The sequence below is a fragment of the Phyllostomus discolor genome, chromosome 11 (assembly GCF_004126475.2).
Source record: "Phyllostomus discolor isolate MPI-MPIP mPhyDis1 chromosome 11, mPhyDis1.pri.v3, whole genome shotgun sequence".
Lineage (NCBI taxonomy): Eukaryota > Metazoa > Chordata > Mammalia > Chiroptera > Phyllostomidae > Phyllostomus > Phyllostomus discolor.
In genome coordinates, this window is record NC_040913.2 from 1,159,879 (window position 1) to 1,173,419 (window position 13,541).

The 13,541-nt window shown below is 52.8% G+C and overlaps 1 protein-coding gene across 7 annotated transcripts in view; it reads left to right on the forward strand.

The window, feature by feature from the left end:
- The first annotated feature begins 224 nt into the window (after positions 1-224).
- Positions 225-13,541, forward strand: part of POSTN (periostin) — a 29,579-nt gene continuing 16,262 nt past the window's right edge. For 4 of the 7 annotated variants that reach the window (XM_028526341.2, XM_036011156.1, XM_036011157.1 and 1 more), the window contains exons 1-10: positions 225-403; positions 1,713-1,811; positions 4,145-4,209; positions 5,923-6,080; positions 8,454-8,618; positions 9,438-9,584; positions 10,047-10,188; positions 11,258-11,470; positions 12,021-12,155; positions 13,278-13,426. In XM_028526341.2, coding sequence (XP_028382142.1) covers positions 267-403; positions 1,713-1,811; positions 4,145-4,209; positions 5,923-6,080; positions 8,454-8,618; positions 9,438-9,584; positions 10,047-10,188; positions 11,258-11,470; positions 12,021-12,155; positions 13,278-13,426 — 1,410 coding nt within the window. In that variant the 5' untranslated portion in view covers positions 225-266. The remainder of the gene's footprint in view (positions 404-1,712; positions 1,812-4,144; positions 4,210-5,922; positions 6,081-8,453; positions 8,619-9,437; positions 9,585-10,046; positions 10,189-11,257; positions 11,471-12,020; positions 12,156-13,277; positions 13,427-13,541) is intronic. The other 3 variants (XM_036011159.1, XM_036011160.1, XM_036011161.1) reach the window with 1 other exon arrangement.

Below are 13,541 nucleotides of genomic sequence, written 5' to 3' on the forward strand. Positions count from 1 at the left end.
CACAGGCACCCACAGGGAGCCAGGCGACAGCAATGAAGACAGCAGAAATCATGTTAGTGTGAGGGTCTTCCTCCCAGTGGGTCAGAAAGCGGCTCCTGGGCTCCGCAGCCCCAGCCCAGCAGGTCTGCGCTGGCTGGCAGCTGGCAGGGCGGCAGACTCCTCCACGGAGCCTCCCTCCCCCCCCCACCCCGCGGCATGTATATAAACCCCGAGCGCTCCAAACGCTCCAGTCCTCTTCGGGGAGGTGCTGCAGGCAGAGGCTGAGGATGGCTCCTTTCCCACCCGCCCTGGCTCTGCCCCTGCCGATGCTGCTGCTGCTGCTGGCGGCCGTTAACCCTGCCGACGCCAACGGCCACTATGACAAGATCTTGGCCCACAGCCGGATCAGGGCCCGCGATCAGGGGTGAGTGGGGGCTAAGCCGCTTTCTTCCCCCCCTTTGCTGGTGGTGTGGGCAAGCGTGCTCAGGTGGCCGCTCCTTACGAGAAAGTCACAGGAGAAGGAAGCACTGGGTATGTTCTGTGATTCTTAGATGGGTTTGAACTTGAAGCGTTCCTCGCAGAATAACTTGTGCCTAATCGCTTTCTAGGAAACGTTACATGGTTCTAATCTAACCTTTAGCAGGGCATTTCTTGATGGGACAATTGAGTTGTGTTTTTATTTTCTCCCAAAAGCAGCGGGGGTGAGGTCTGTGGTTAGAGACTCTCCTTAGGTGAAGGGCGTGGAGATAGCTCACAGGATGTTAGGGAAATTTTGACTTAAGTTCTGTATAAAAATTAAGTAATTGGTAATGTGGTTCTCTGGCTTGTTTTAAGCATAGAAGAAGCTTTTAACTTTTAGATTCAGTGAAAAATGCAAAAAAAAAGTGTATGCTTCTTAGGGAAAATTCAACTACAATTTAGCATTTTAGAAGTTAGGCCCTAATTTAGTGTCTTCACCACACTGCTTTTTGAAAGGGATCTTGGCAGTTCCTCCTGGGTCTCGGGAGGCTTTTTCGTAATGCTCCAAAGCTCCTTGCCTTACAGGGCAAGCAAGACTTCTGTCCCTTTAAGAGGAAAAAAAAAAAAAAACACTTAAAATCCTGGCAGAGGGTGTTCTGATCTATCAGTTCCATTCAAAAACTAAATTTTCCTTTGTGCGGCCGTGGTATTGGACGTCACCTTCACGCATCGGTGTCATGGCTCACCAGGAAACCACGGGGTCAAGCAGTGCCTGTGATGCTGTAGACGTTACCGTGTGGCCAGTAGTACCGCTGGTCCCTTCTGCCCTCCGACCTCTCGTGGCTCCGGGGGGCCCCGAAGGCTCCCCCGCCCCAACGTGAGCCCGCCTTTCGTTTACAAAGGTCAACGGGTTCTGTACGGTTGACAGTACCGAGACACGGGAAAACGAAGTTCCGCTGAGTGGGGGGGCTGCCTCTGGGCCCCTCCTGGGTGAACCCTCCTGGATGAACCCTCCTGAATGGACTCTCGGGACGCTGGCCGCTCGCTCCCAGGGTCTGGCCCTCCCCGGCTTTTGTCTTCCCGGAGACCCCCCCCCCGACCCCCTCTGTGGGGCCGGACCAGGGGTCGGGTCTGGGCCAGACCAGACTCGTGTCTTCCAAAGCCAGACCCACGCGTCGCCTCATTTTCCTGTGTCCTGTGTCTCACCTGTGAGTATGAAATGAAACCAGGTGCCACCGGGACGTAACTCTCTTTCTCCTCCTGTGCCGTTCAAGCCCCAATGTGTGTGCGCTGCAGCAGATCCTGGGCACCAAGAAGAAGTACTTCAGCACCTGCCGGAACTGGTACCAGGGGGCCATCTGCGGGAAGAAAACGTGAGTCGCACCCTTTTCTCCGGGGCCCGCCCCGGGGCACGCGCTGCATTTTCCTTGGAAACGCTCCCCCCCCCCCCCGCATTGCGAGGGTGTTCTGTGTTTCAAGAATGGGTCACGCACACCCAGGAAGGGTGGACTCAGCCTGCATTTCCCCTCCCTGCGCTGGGGGACTCTCCTGCCTGAGCCGGTGTCAGGAGGCCCAGAGACGGCACGTCGCAGGCACGTGGCAGTGCGACGGGGTGCAGTGCGGACTAGGTCGTTTCTTTCTTTTTTTAAAAAAGATTTTATGTATTTATTTTTAGATAGAAGAGAAGGGAGGGAGAAAGAGAGGGAGAGAGATCTGTTACCTGTCATGCATCCCAATCAGGGAGGGACCTGGCCCGCAACCCCAGCATGTGCCGTGACCGGGAATCGAACCAGCAACCCTTCGGTTGGCAGGCTGGCACTCAGGCCACTGAGCACCCAGCCGGGGCGGACTGTGTCCTTTCTACTCGCTCTTTATGCCAGAAGAACAAAATGATCCAAAATACCGGGGGTTCCGAGGCATAAAAAAATGTTTCCCTACAGTCATTTGGAAATTATCTCAAGCACTCCAACTGACGCCAGCGTTTTCATGAGATTTCAAGTGGCAAAGGATTTGAGTTTCATCTCTTCATTTAATTCAGCCATTCTATTCCAAGCTGCCAGGTTCCCAGGGGTCCACGAAGCCCACCACAATATTCACTATTTCAAACATCAAAAAGACAATTACTCTTTAACTTGGTTATAGATTGCACTGATTAACGTACAGTTGGAAACCATGTTTTATTGCTTGAGAGACATGCTTACTGGTTGACTCTATTAATAAGGGTTAGCAGAAAAAATGGGACCCTGGGATATACACGTCGAGAACGGCTCACACGTCCCAATTCGTCCTTTTGAAATGACGGCGGTGAGTCATAGAGTAAGTCCCATCGGAGATGTGCCCCAGTCCAGAGAACGGTGGCCGTGGCCCCTTCCTTCCCATCAACTAGGGCACCACCCACAGGGCAGACCCCTGGAGCGGCCAGGTGAGGGGGGCAGGGGAGACCTGCTTAGCACATCATCGTCAAACATCGGTTACCCTAAGTACAGTGGGAGGGTCGGGGGGTTATCAGAAGCCTGTTCTTAAATGTAAAGTATCAGCACGGACAGTAAGGACACAGTCAGTTCACCTCCTGGAGCCTCCATCTCTCCTGCCGGTGAGGCGCGGGCTCCACCCTCGCACAGTGTCTGCAGGGAGACCGAGTGGGCGGCTGCTGAGTGACCCGCAGTATCAGTTGTCCTTGTACTTGAACTACTTGAAACAAGCGGATATGTGCAGACGGGGAGAGCGGCGGTGAGCAGACGCCTGTTTGAGGCGGGCAGGATTATTTTTATTTCCAAATGAGAATCACGTATTGAAGACCCTCCCCCCACCCTGCCCCGCGGTAAGCCAGTGCAGGACCCCGAAGACTGTCGCCAGCCACCCCACTCGGTGGCTCCGTGGGGTTTCCGCCGGAGCTCCTTTTTAACCTGGACACCTTTCCCATTGGTTTACAGGCATCGGGTAGGCTTGTGAGTCCTTCATGTGTTTACAGTCCCAATTACGAGTCAGCAGCGGCCATGAACTTGGCCAGGGTGCACGGCAGGCCCCAGCTGGGAGCTCCTGGGCTCTGGATTCAAATATCTTCCTTCTCCCTGTTCCTGGTCGCTGCGAGGCACCTGTGGGATGCACGCTCACGACACAGGAAGGGACCCGCTCCCTGAAACCTTCAGGGGAAGTCTTTATTATGTTCTTCCTGGAAGTGGGGACGGGTGATGTAATCTTCTGTTAACCGTATAAATGCATCAGAGATGCCAAGGCTTGCGCCAAGCGTATGCCAAGATTCTTTCTCGCTTTCCACGAAATTTTTTTTTTCTGTTTTGGAGCCTGGCTCGTTACCAGAAATATAACAATGTCTCCTTTGTTTAACTATATTAGCATATTTTCTTCCCGCAAGTAGTTCCATTTTTTTTCACAAACACATTTACATCTGGGCTGTGGGATAAATGTAAATGCTAGCTGCCAGTTTCAGATAAGCGAAGGAATCAGGAACTTTGACAGGACGAATGCCTGATTTCCATCTACCGTCAGGTGCTCAAATTCCCAACGACGCCTTTAGGACACGACTGTGTCGGTGGACAGAAATGTCTGCTTTCTGGGTGAACAGCTGCCGTAGAACTTTGGGGGGAGTGGACAGAACCCTGCAACACAGCCTCTGTGGGCTGCAGGGGTGTGTTCATCTCCCCGAGTCCAGTCTCCATGGTAACGGTGACTTCCCTCCGGCCCGCAGGACCGTGTTGTACGAGTGCTGCCCCGGGTACATGAAGATGGAGGGGATGCAGGGCTGCCCGGCAGGTAAGCCGCAGTCACTGAGAGGGGTGGGGGGTGGGGGGGCTTGCCGGGGGTGAGGGGAAAACCCAAGGAAGCTGGCAGAGAAGTCAGCTCCGGGTGTGTTTAGGGTCATGATAAGTCTCAGCTGCACCCCCATAGATTCATATTTACGTTATTCATGAAGTTATCATGGCAATAAGGTGATAAAACTTGCTTTGCATGCACCGAATTCTGGACAAGGCAACAGAAACTTAAACTAAGTTAATTCAACGTTCCTTCAAGAACAGAAATCCCCTCCTCCAAACCCCTCCCCGTGCACTTGTCCAGAAGCAGGAGCCTGGCCACGTGGTGGGGCACGGCCTTGCCTGAGCGGGCAGTTCTGGGTCTGTGACGGTCCCCCATTGAGAGCCGGCTTCCCCAAACTCTGCCGACTCCAGGAAAAATGGCACATCCCTTTCCTCTTTGAAATGACGGCTCTTCCGACCAACTGTCCCACCCTCCTCCACCCACCCTCTCCTCCCGCCAGAAGCTCCTCTTGTCGGGGGGAGGGGGAAGCCCACCCCCCTCCCTCTGAGGCTGCATGGCCTCAGGGTCTCTCACTGGCGTGGACGCCAGCCCAGAGAAGCCCCCGCCCGGCCCAGTCACCTCCGTCTGACTGTGACCCCAGACCCGGGCTCCTGAGTCACGTGGTCCTGGCAGCTGAGAAATTTTGCAGGCCAAGACCTCGCTCCGGGGCCCCTGAACCTCGGTCACTGTGACTAGTGATGATGTCACATCAGCAGCTCGTCACCGAGTGTACAGTCGGTTCAGACTGCTCACGGGCCTTCCTTACACGGGCAGTGTGAAGGCTGGTCTTTCTCCGGGTGTGCGCTTCCCCCCACGGGAGCACGGGGCTTGCACGGGGCTTGCACGGGGCTCGCACGGGGCTCGCACGGGGCTCGCACGGAGCCCCCCTCCGCTGCGCAACACCTGTGAGTGTCGGCTCGCATTCCCCGTCCTGCCGGGATCTTTTCCATTCCCGACTTCATAACTTAATATATTAATGGTGCCGCCTAGTCTCACTACAGTCCCAAAAGTCCACTTGTGACTGTGATAATCACGTGTCCAATGCTGTTGCATGGACCAGACTTATTTTCGAGTACGACAGAGTTATAAACACGAGTCGGCCACACCAGTCTTCAGGTGGGCACTCGTATGTATTAACCTTTCTTCTGGAAGCTCAAGAGAACTACTCTGGCCACGCTAGGTACTTGGACTTACTTTCTTCCTAAGGTGATGATTAAAAGAAGCAGGTTTACATATGTCTTTCAGAAGCCAAATCTGTAAAAATTGTATTCCTACACCTAAAATATTATATTTAGGAACTTTAAGGCAACATGACTGAAAATGTTACCTTTGAAATGATCCAAAATATTTACTGATAACGGTAGCAGAGCTGTCATGATTGGCACTGAGGGACACCTGGACAGGCTCAGTGTGAGACCGGGATGGCCATTCAAAGCTCGTTTTCCTCACAGGGACGTACCTACGGGTGTGCAATTTTCAGTAGTATTTCATTAATTGGCACTCGGAGGCCAACTTTCACGTACAGTTGGTGAGTCCTAGAGTTTTACCGCTAAAACGAGCAGCTCCGTGTATTGTGGAAGTCCGTGCGAAGCGGAGACGGTTGCGCAGTAATACGATCGCGGAAATGAAACCTGAGCCCTCCTCCTCCTCCTCCTCTCCCCGCGGCTGCAGTGACGCCCATCGACCACGTCTACGGCACGCTGGGCATCGTGGGGGCCACCACCACGCAGCGCTACTCCGACATCTCCAAGCTGCGGGAGGAGATCGAAGGCAAGGGCTCCTTCACCTACTTCGCACCGAGTAACGACGCCTGGGACAACTTGGACCCTGTAATTCCTCCTTTTCTTTTTATAAAGATTTTATTTATTTATTTTTATAGAGGGAAGGGAGGGAGAAAGAAAGAGAGAGAGAGAAACATCAATGTGCGGTTGCTGGGGGCTGTGGCCTGCAACCCAGGCATGTGCCCTGACTGGGAATCGAACCTGCCACGCTTTGGTTCACAGCCCGCGCTCAATCCACTGAGCTACGCCAGCCAGGGCTGTAATTCTTCCTCCTTATTCGTGCGGTTCGCGTAGCTGGTATTGTCGCTCTGCTTTCGTTGCTTGGTGGCCTCGGCAGTGGGTAGGGGTTCGTGCATTTGCGTGGTGCATGTGTGACGATGCAGAAAGGGGTGGGGTGTGGAGGGTGAGCAGTAAACCATTTCAATGCGTCCATAAATGAAACGACCCCCCAGCGCCTCAGGGCCTGGAAAAGAAAAGGCAAACCAAGAACGGACTGAACGAGCACTTACTATTATTTGATTTCACTCCTTTCCTCTTTCCTTCTTGGCTCTGAAAAAGTACGTGTAATTTTAATTGGCAGATCTAGTAGAAAGCTAAGTTAAGAAGCCCGGTGACATCTGAAATTTATTATGTTATGTTATATAGATATACTTAATTATTATTCTAAGTATACGTGGAAATATGGGCTGTTCAGAGGTGGACAGACTGATAAACACCCGTGTGCATATGTAAATGGAGCGTTGTAAACAACGCATCTGATTCTCAGATACCTTGTGAATAGTGGGATTCAGAACACACCCAGTTATGAGTGAGGGGGCTTCCAAATCTGTGAAGCTGGTAGGGGAGTCTGTTCCCCTTTCCAGCTGACAGGAAGGTGAGTCGGTGATCGCCCCGGGGGTCCGCCAACACCCGGTAAGACGGGGGCAGACTCCGGCAGACGGCGCGGCGCCGCGTGGGCGGTGCGGCCAATCCCCCCGCACAGCGCTCCGCGCCGGGTGGTGTCCGACCTCACTGCCCACCGCCCACCGCCCTTCCCGCCCGCCGACTCCCCGCCTTCCCCGCCGAAGGGCCGGCATGGGGGGAGTCTGGCCTCTGGCGGGAGTCCGCTCGGCCCCCTGCACGGCCCTCCGATGACGTCAGCAGCGCTCACCTCGTGCAGTAACCCCGCGCGCGACCTGTGTTTCCTGCACCTGCTGCCCCTGGGTGCCCGGGGAGTATTTCTAGTATCTACCTTCATGTTGCTCCTTGGGGACAACTTCGTATCTTTAAACAAAAAGGTGCCTGAGACATAGGCCCCTTTCCCCCATAAACAATCCCTTTTCTGCTGGCTCCCCCGCCCCCGTAACTGACAGTAGGAACCTCAGCGTTCGGACTTGAAAACCGTGAGTCATCCCTGTGAGCTGCTCCCTCTCCAGCTCCTACAAACCGCGGTTCAGCGTCCACGCACTGTGTTTCCTCCTCTTGCTGCCCTCGTCCCTGCCTTGCACGGCCGCCCCATTAGCCTCCCCGAGGCCCAGTCTGATTACTAGGGCCCGAGGCCACGCCACCCCGGTGGCTGCCCACGGCCTGTCCAGTCCGCTCGTTACTCAGGCTTCAGAGCCGAGCACGTTCTTGCCGCCCACGCTCCTCAGAGCGCCTCCCTCTCAGGCTGATCTGGGGAGCACGGGAGTGGGTGCGAATCCCGCGGGGGTGGGGGCGGGGGGTGGGGCGACCTCTGCTCTCCTTCCGCTCAGCCTGCTCCGCGGCTGGCCCCGGGCCCATCACCCCACCCCTCCCCTCCCCCGCACCCCTCCGGGGCCTGTCTGCAAACCTCCAAACGCTGACCTTCCTCGTTTGACCCCTGACATCATCGTTTCCTCCTCCTGCCCTTGACCCTGCCGGGTTCACGTTCACATGCCCTGTGTGACCAGGGTCTTCAGGCAGAGACTCCGCCTGACCTGTCATGGCCCTTCCCGCAGCTCTGCGCGCCCTGTGCCGCTGGGTAAGGGCAGAGGCCCAGGGCGTGCGAATTCTTAAATTTGCTTCTGAATAAACACAAAATCCTCGCTTACATTCAAATACTGGAAACACAGGGATGCCTTTTGTTCTATTGCTCACTATAATTTAAATATCTGATAAGCCTGTATCCCCATAACCCTGTACATTATATCAAGATGGCCACTTCATCAGTATATGTGTTTAAGATTTTGTTTCGTCTCTAAAAATGCCCACGCACTCCACCAGGTTCAGGACCCTAGACTGAGTACCTGCACTGACAAAATTCCTTAATCAATTCGAATGACATAAAGTAAGTGATGCCAGTTTCGTTTGCCCAGCTAGATAATGCAACGAGAAAGTAATGAGAGCAGAAATGGCACAATGATCAGTCTATTAAGAATGAGCCACAGTGAATTCAACTTCTGTCGCTTTAATGCTTCCTAGGACATCCGCAGAGGTCTGGAGAGCAACGTGAATGTCGAGTTGCTGAACGCTCTGCACAGCCACATGGTCAACAAGAGGATGCTGACCAAGGACTTGAAAAACGGCATGATCGTCCCTTCGATGTACAACAACCTGGGACTTTTCATTAACCACTATCCTAACGGGGTGAGTTTCGTCAGTACCGGGGCCCTCAGTTTCTCGGTCCTATGTATACCATAGGGTGGTGCATTGCTGACTCGGTGATTGATTTTTACTAAAGACTGATTGTGAGGAATCAGTGAAACTGGCAGAAGACGCAGATGTTCTAAGCAGGACGTTTAGTAGCGATGTGCTTGAAAAAACAACGAGAGAAAAATAATAATTGAGAGTTTATCAGAGAATTTATCAAAGAGTAACCAGGGAGTGAGAATCCCTTTCTCAGCCTCTGGCCGCTACCCTGATGCAGGGTCTCGTGTGTCTGAGGAGAGTCCTCGTGTGCAAGGCACACGTTCGTGGGCTCCTTCAACCGCCCGACGTGCGAGCACAGAGAGGACCACGGACGAGGCAACACGTAGGACAGTGTCAGAACAGGACACTCGCTACATTTATGCAGCGAGTGTCCGCGCTCCTGCCTCAGAACTTGTTTTAGGGCTATGGAGGCTTTTTACGCAAGGTAGTGCTCCACATCAGACATCAGAAAGTCGATTGTTATCTTTATAAAAGAAAGAAAAGAATACGAGCGACAATTCAAAGGGAAAACATGCTTTTGTCTCCTGCTTTCCATGTGCAGTGTAGCCGTACTTGCGTTCTCTCCCGGCTCTGCTTTCTCGTTCTTTTCCGCACGTAGCAACACGTGGGCCCCCGCTCCCAGCGTTGGCATCAGAACGCCCCGCCCTCAGGTGCACGGCACCGGCACGAATTCAAGGTGGGGAACGGGCTCCCGGTCTCCGCGGCCGCCGACGGGCAGCTCTGACCCCGCGCTTCGGTCTCCCCAACCCCTCCCAGGTGGTCACTGTGAACTGCGCGCGCATCCTCCACGGGAACCAGATCGCCACCAACGGCGTGGTGCACGTCATCGACCGCGTGCTCACCCAGATCGGCACCTCCATTCAGGACTTCATCGAGGCCGAGGACGACCTCTCGTCCTTCCGGGTGAGTGTGAGCAGCCACGGTCCAGTGTCCCGGGTCGCGGCCCTTCCTTCTCCTCCCCGGCCCCGATGGAGAAACAGGAAAACGCTGTGAAGCAGATCCGGCAGGAAGGTAATGCAAAGATTGTCACCTTACAAAGGAGAAATCGCCTCCTATGCGATAACATTTGTGTGGACGACACAGGTTGGCCTGCTTAGTTCTGCGGCTGCTGTGTGTTCAGTGCGTTTAGAAGGTGCCCGTCTTGGTGGTTACGCGTACGGCTGGACGTTGCTGCTCTCACTATGCAATGCTCGAGAAACAGTCGTTGAATGAATGATGGGGAAGGTTTGCCTGCAGGCTCTCACCAGAGCAACTGCCGTGGCGTCTACAGAGGCGGCTCGCCCCGGGGCGGCCCAGGCGCGGCACGCGGTCCTCCGGGCTGGGGCCCGCGACGCCCCCGCCCCTGAAAGCGCCTCTGTGTTCCAGGCGGCCGCCATCACGTCTGACATCCTGGAAACCCTCGGGCGAGACGGTCACTTCACGCTCTTCGCTCCCACCAACGAGGCTTTTGAGAGACTCCCACGAGGAGTCCTGGAGAGGATCATGGGAGACAAGGTGGCCTCTGAAGGTACGGGAAGGGGCTCCCCCGTGAGAAGCCTCCCCAGATTCCGGGAGGACAAGCGTGCTCGTGTTGTCGGCTTTCGTGAGCAAAGACACGGGCTTTTCTGAGCTGGGCCATAAAAATCTTAAAACACAAAGTCCTGGAACGAATGTGCGGAGTCATTAAATAATTTAATAGTTCAAGTAATTACAGTCACAATATTCAAAAGATTACTATGTCTGAACTGTTTTCAAGTACATAAATAGCCACATTAAAAAGGATTAACAAGTGTTGAAAAGAAATATTAGATGACCAGATTTTAATATTATGAAATGCTCTTAATTCTAAATGTGCCCTAAGGGATGTAGTTGAGCTGAGAAAATGGCGTGGTTCTCTCGGGCCAGTGCTGATCCACAGAACTGGGCTTCTCTCCACTCTCCCTGTTTTCAAGTGGACTTTACATCGTGCCTAGTGCATTTCTCTTACCCAGCCTGTTCCGAAATACACTTAACCAACTTGCGATGAGACGTTTTGAAGGTGCGGACATAATAGTGCTAAAGCACAAATCCCTTGAGATTCCTTGAAGAGATTATCTTTCTCTGGCCTTGACGTTGTCTTTAGGCAGTGAGTTGCCTGCTCGCAGCCTGTGTGAACCCCTTTGTGAGTCTGTGCAGCTGTTCTGGGAGGCGTGTGCGCGTGGGACACGGCTGGGGCCTTCTGGAGCAGGCAACTTCACAAGCTTTCTGCAGGGAACATTTTTTTCCCCATTTTGGCCCTCACATCAGAAATTATTTTCTTAGAACAGTGGGAACATTTTTTTGCGGTATTACACAAATCATTTCATGCAACTGATCTACTGGGCTGAGCTTTTTCTGTTGCATAAATGATGAGAAAACATTCCAAGAACTCGCACAGATTTAAAAACCCTTGGGTTGTTTAAAAAAAAAAAAACAACAGTCAAAGCCTTTGGTGGATCCTGAGATAAGGCGCGTGTATTACGTTTTTAAGGAAGACTCGCTGTCGCCGTGACGCGTGTTTTGAAGGTCCAGGGCCAGCCCCCCGACAGGGACACGTTCTCACTTTGCTCTGCCCCCAGCTCTCATGAAGTACCACATCCTCAACACGCTCCAGTGCTCCGAGGCCATCACGGGAGGCGCCGTCTTTGAGACCCTGGAAGGGGACACCATTGAGATCGGATGCGACGGCGACAGCATAACGGTGAACGGAATCAAAATGGTGAACAAAAAAGACATCGTGACGAACAACGGCGTCATCCACCTGATCGATCAGGTCCTCATTCCCGACGCTGGTGAGTGACGGTGTCGTGTTCTCCTGCTTCCTCCTCTTTATCGACGAGGGCACCTCCAGAGCAGGGCCGCGAAAGACGGGCGTGCAGCGTGAGGACGGCACGGGGAACACAAACGCAGAATAAATGGGAAAGGGAGCTGGTCGCCCCATCGGTAACCCGTGGGGCCCCAGCACCCCTTGCGAGGAACATGGGTTTTCTAGGGTTTCTATTGTCTAATATTCAGGAGGCCCCCACAGGGCCCACGGTTTCCTAACAACACCAGGAAAGGTGTAACCAGACGGTCATCTGTGAATAAATGAAAGCGTTATGGTGCTCACGAGAGTCAGGTGCAGAGGCGAGCAATGCAAAGTTACAGAAAACGGCGCGTGAGAAGGCAGGAAGGCATCGTCCCCCTGACATGCTGTGCGGTTGTGACCCCCGAAAGGGAAGCTGTGTTTGTCGGTGCAGCCAAGAGCTTCTAGAGAGCAGCCAAGAACTGACGGACGAAGGTCACAACGACGATGGTAACAGTGACGACGCCTTTTGGGAACTCCGATGGTTTGTTTTACAGCCAAACAAGTCCTGGAGCTGGCCGGGAAGCAGCAAACCACCTTCACGGACCTCATGGCCCAGCTGGGCCTGGCCTCCTCGCTGCGGCCCGACAGGGAGTACACCTTGCTGGCCCCCGTGAACACCGCCTTCTCCGGTACGTGCGCCCCCGGCCCACCCGCTCTCCTGCCCCCGCACGGCCTCGCCCCTTCACTGCCCCGTGATTGTTTGCAACAAGAAATAACAGATATTTGACAAGCTGTTGACTGGTGTTTGTAGTGGCTATCCATACCGTGGGTTAGCTCGACGCACTCTATCAAAATGTCCTGCTTTTCAAAGCGTTTTATTACAACAGGGAACCGTGTGCCTGGAGTGCGGGTTTGTGATGAGGGGTGTTTACTCACTCTCTGAATAAAACCACACGACCAGCGCACATCATGTGTCTTAAGAAAAATAAATTTAATTTTCTTATCCAATACCCACATACACGGGTATATTTTGCATCTCAGAATTTGACAGGAAGACGTTAAATTATAAATAAATATAAGCAGGAGAATATTACACATTTCCATATTATAATGTAAACTCTTATTATAAGTATTTTACCTAGTAGCTGCTATTCAGGGATAGTGTTTAGATTAATGGAACCTGCTACGATTTCCAGAAAAGTGATTTTATAAAAACATATTTCAGTCATGAGGCATAATTTAATAATTATAAAAACAGATAAATACCACCATGCTTTACAATTTTCCAAATACCAAATTGTGACATAGAAATTATTAATAAAAAACTCAAATCCCTAGAAATGTTCTACTCTTTGTAATAATGAGGTCCGTATGTGTTAACATTTACCCACCTTTAAGAGGTTGGGTGCCTTGATTTTTCTCTTCAATAGTAAAGATTAATCTACAAATGATTCATCAGTAGTCTTTCGTATGATTCATTGATGTCAAATTCTCCGAGAAATTCTTGGCCAGCGTTAGAGTTTGTCTTGCGCCAGTGCCCACACACCACACGCAGCCCTCCCAGAGATGAAGCCGGCTGCATGTGCGCTGTGTGGGGTCTGTGAGGGTCGCCGGACGGGGCGGCTCACAGAGCTTCGATGGGCGCACAGCACCCACTGCCTCGAGCATTTAATTGGCTCACACACGATATGAGCATAGGATCCATAATATCAATAATAAGAATTGGCCATTTTCATGAATGTCTCCTACCAGGAGAAACTTGAGTGCTTTCTCAGTAAAACCACCTTTTCTTCTTGAAAACATGTTCACAGACGATACCCTGCGCATGGACCAGCGGCTTCTGAAGTTGATTCTGCAGAATCACATCCTGAAAGTGAAAGTTGGCCTCGGGGAGCTTTACAACGGACAGAAACTCGAGACCGTCGGAGGCAAACAGCTCAGGGTCTTCGTGTACCGGACGGTACGTGAGTCAGGAGGACGTCAAGTATCTACGTTGGCCTAAGGGTCCAAGGGTGCTTGTCAAAGAGCACTGGTACAACAAAGGTTCCCCACAATTTTTTATGGAGTGTTAATAA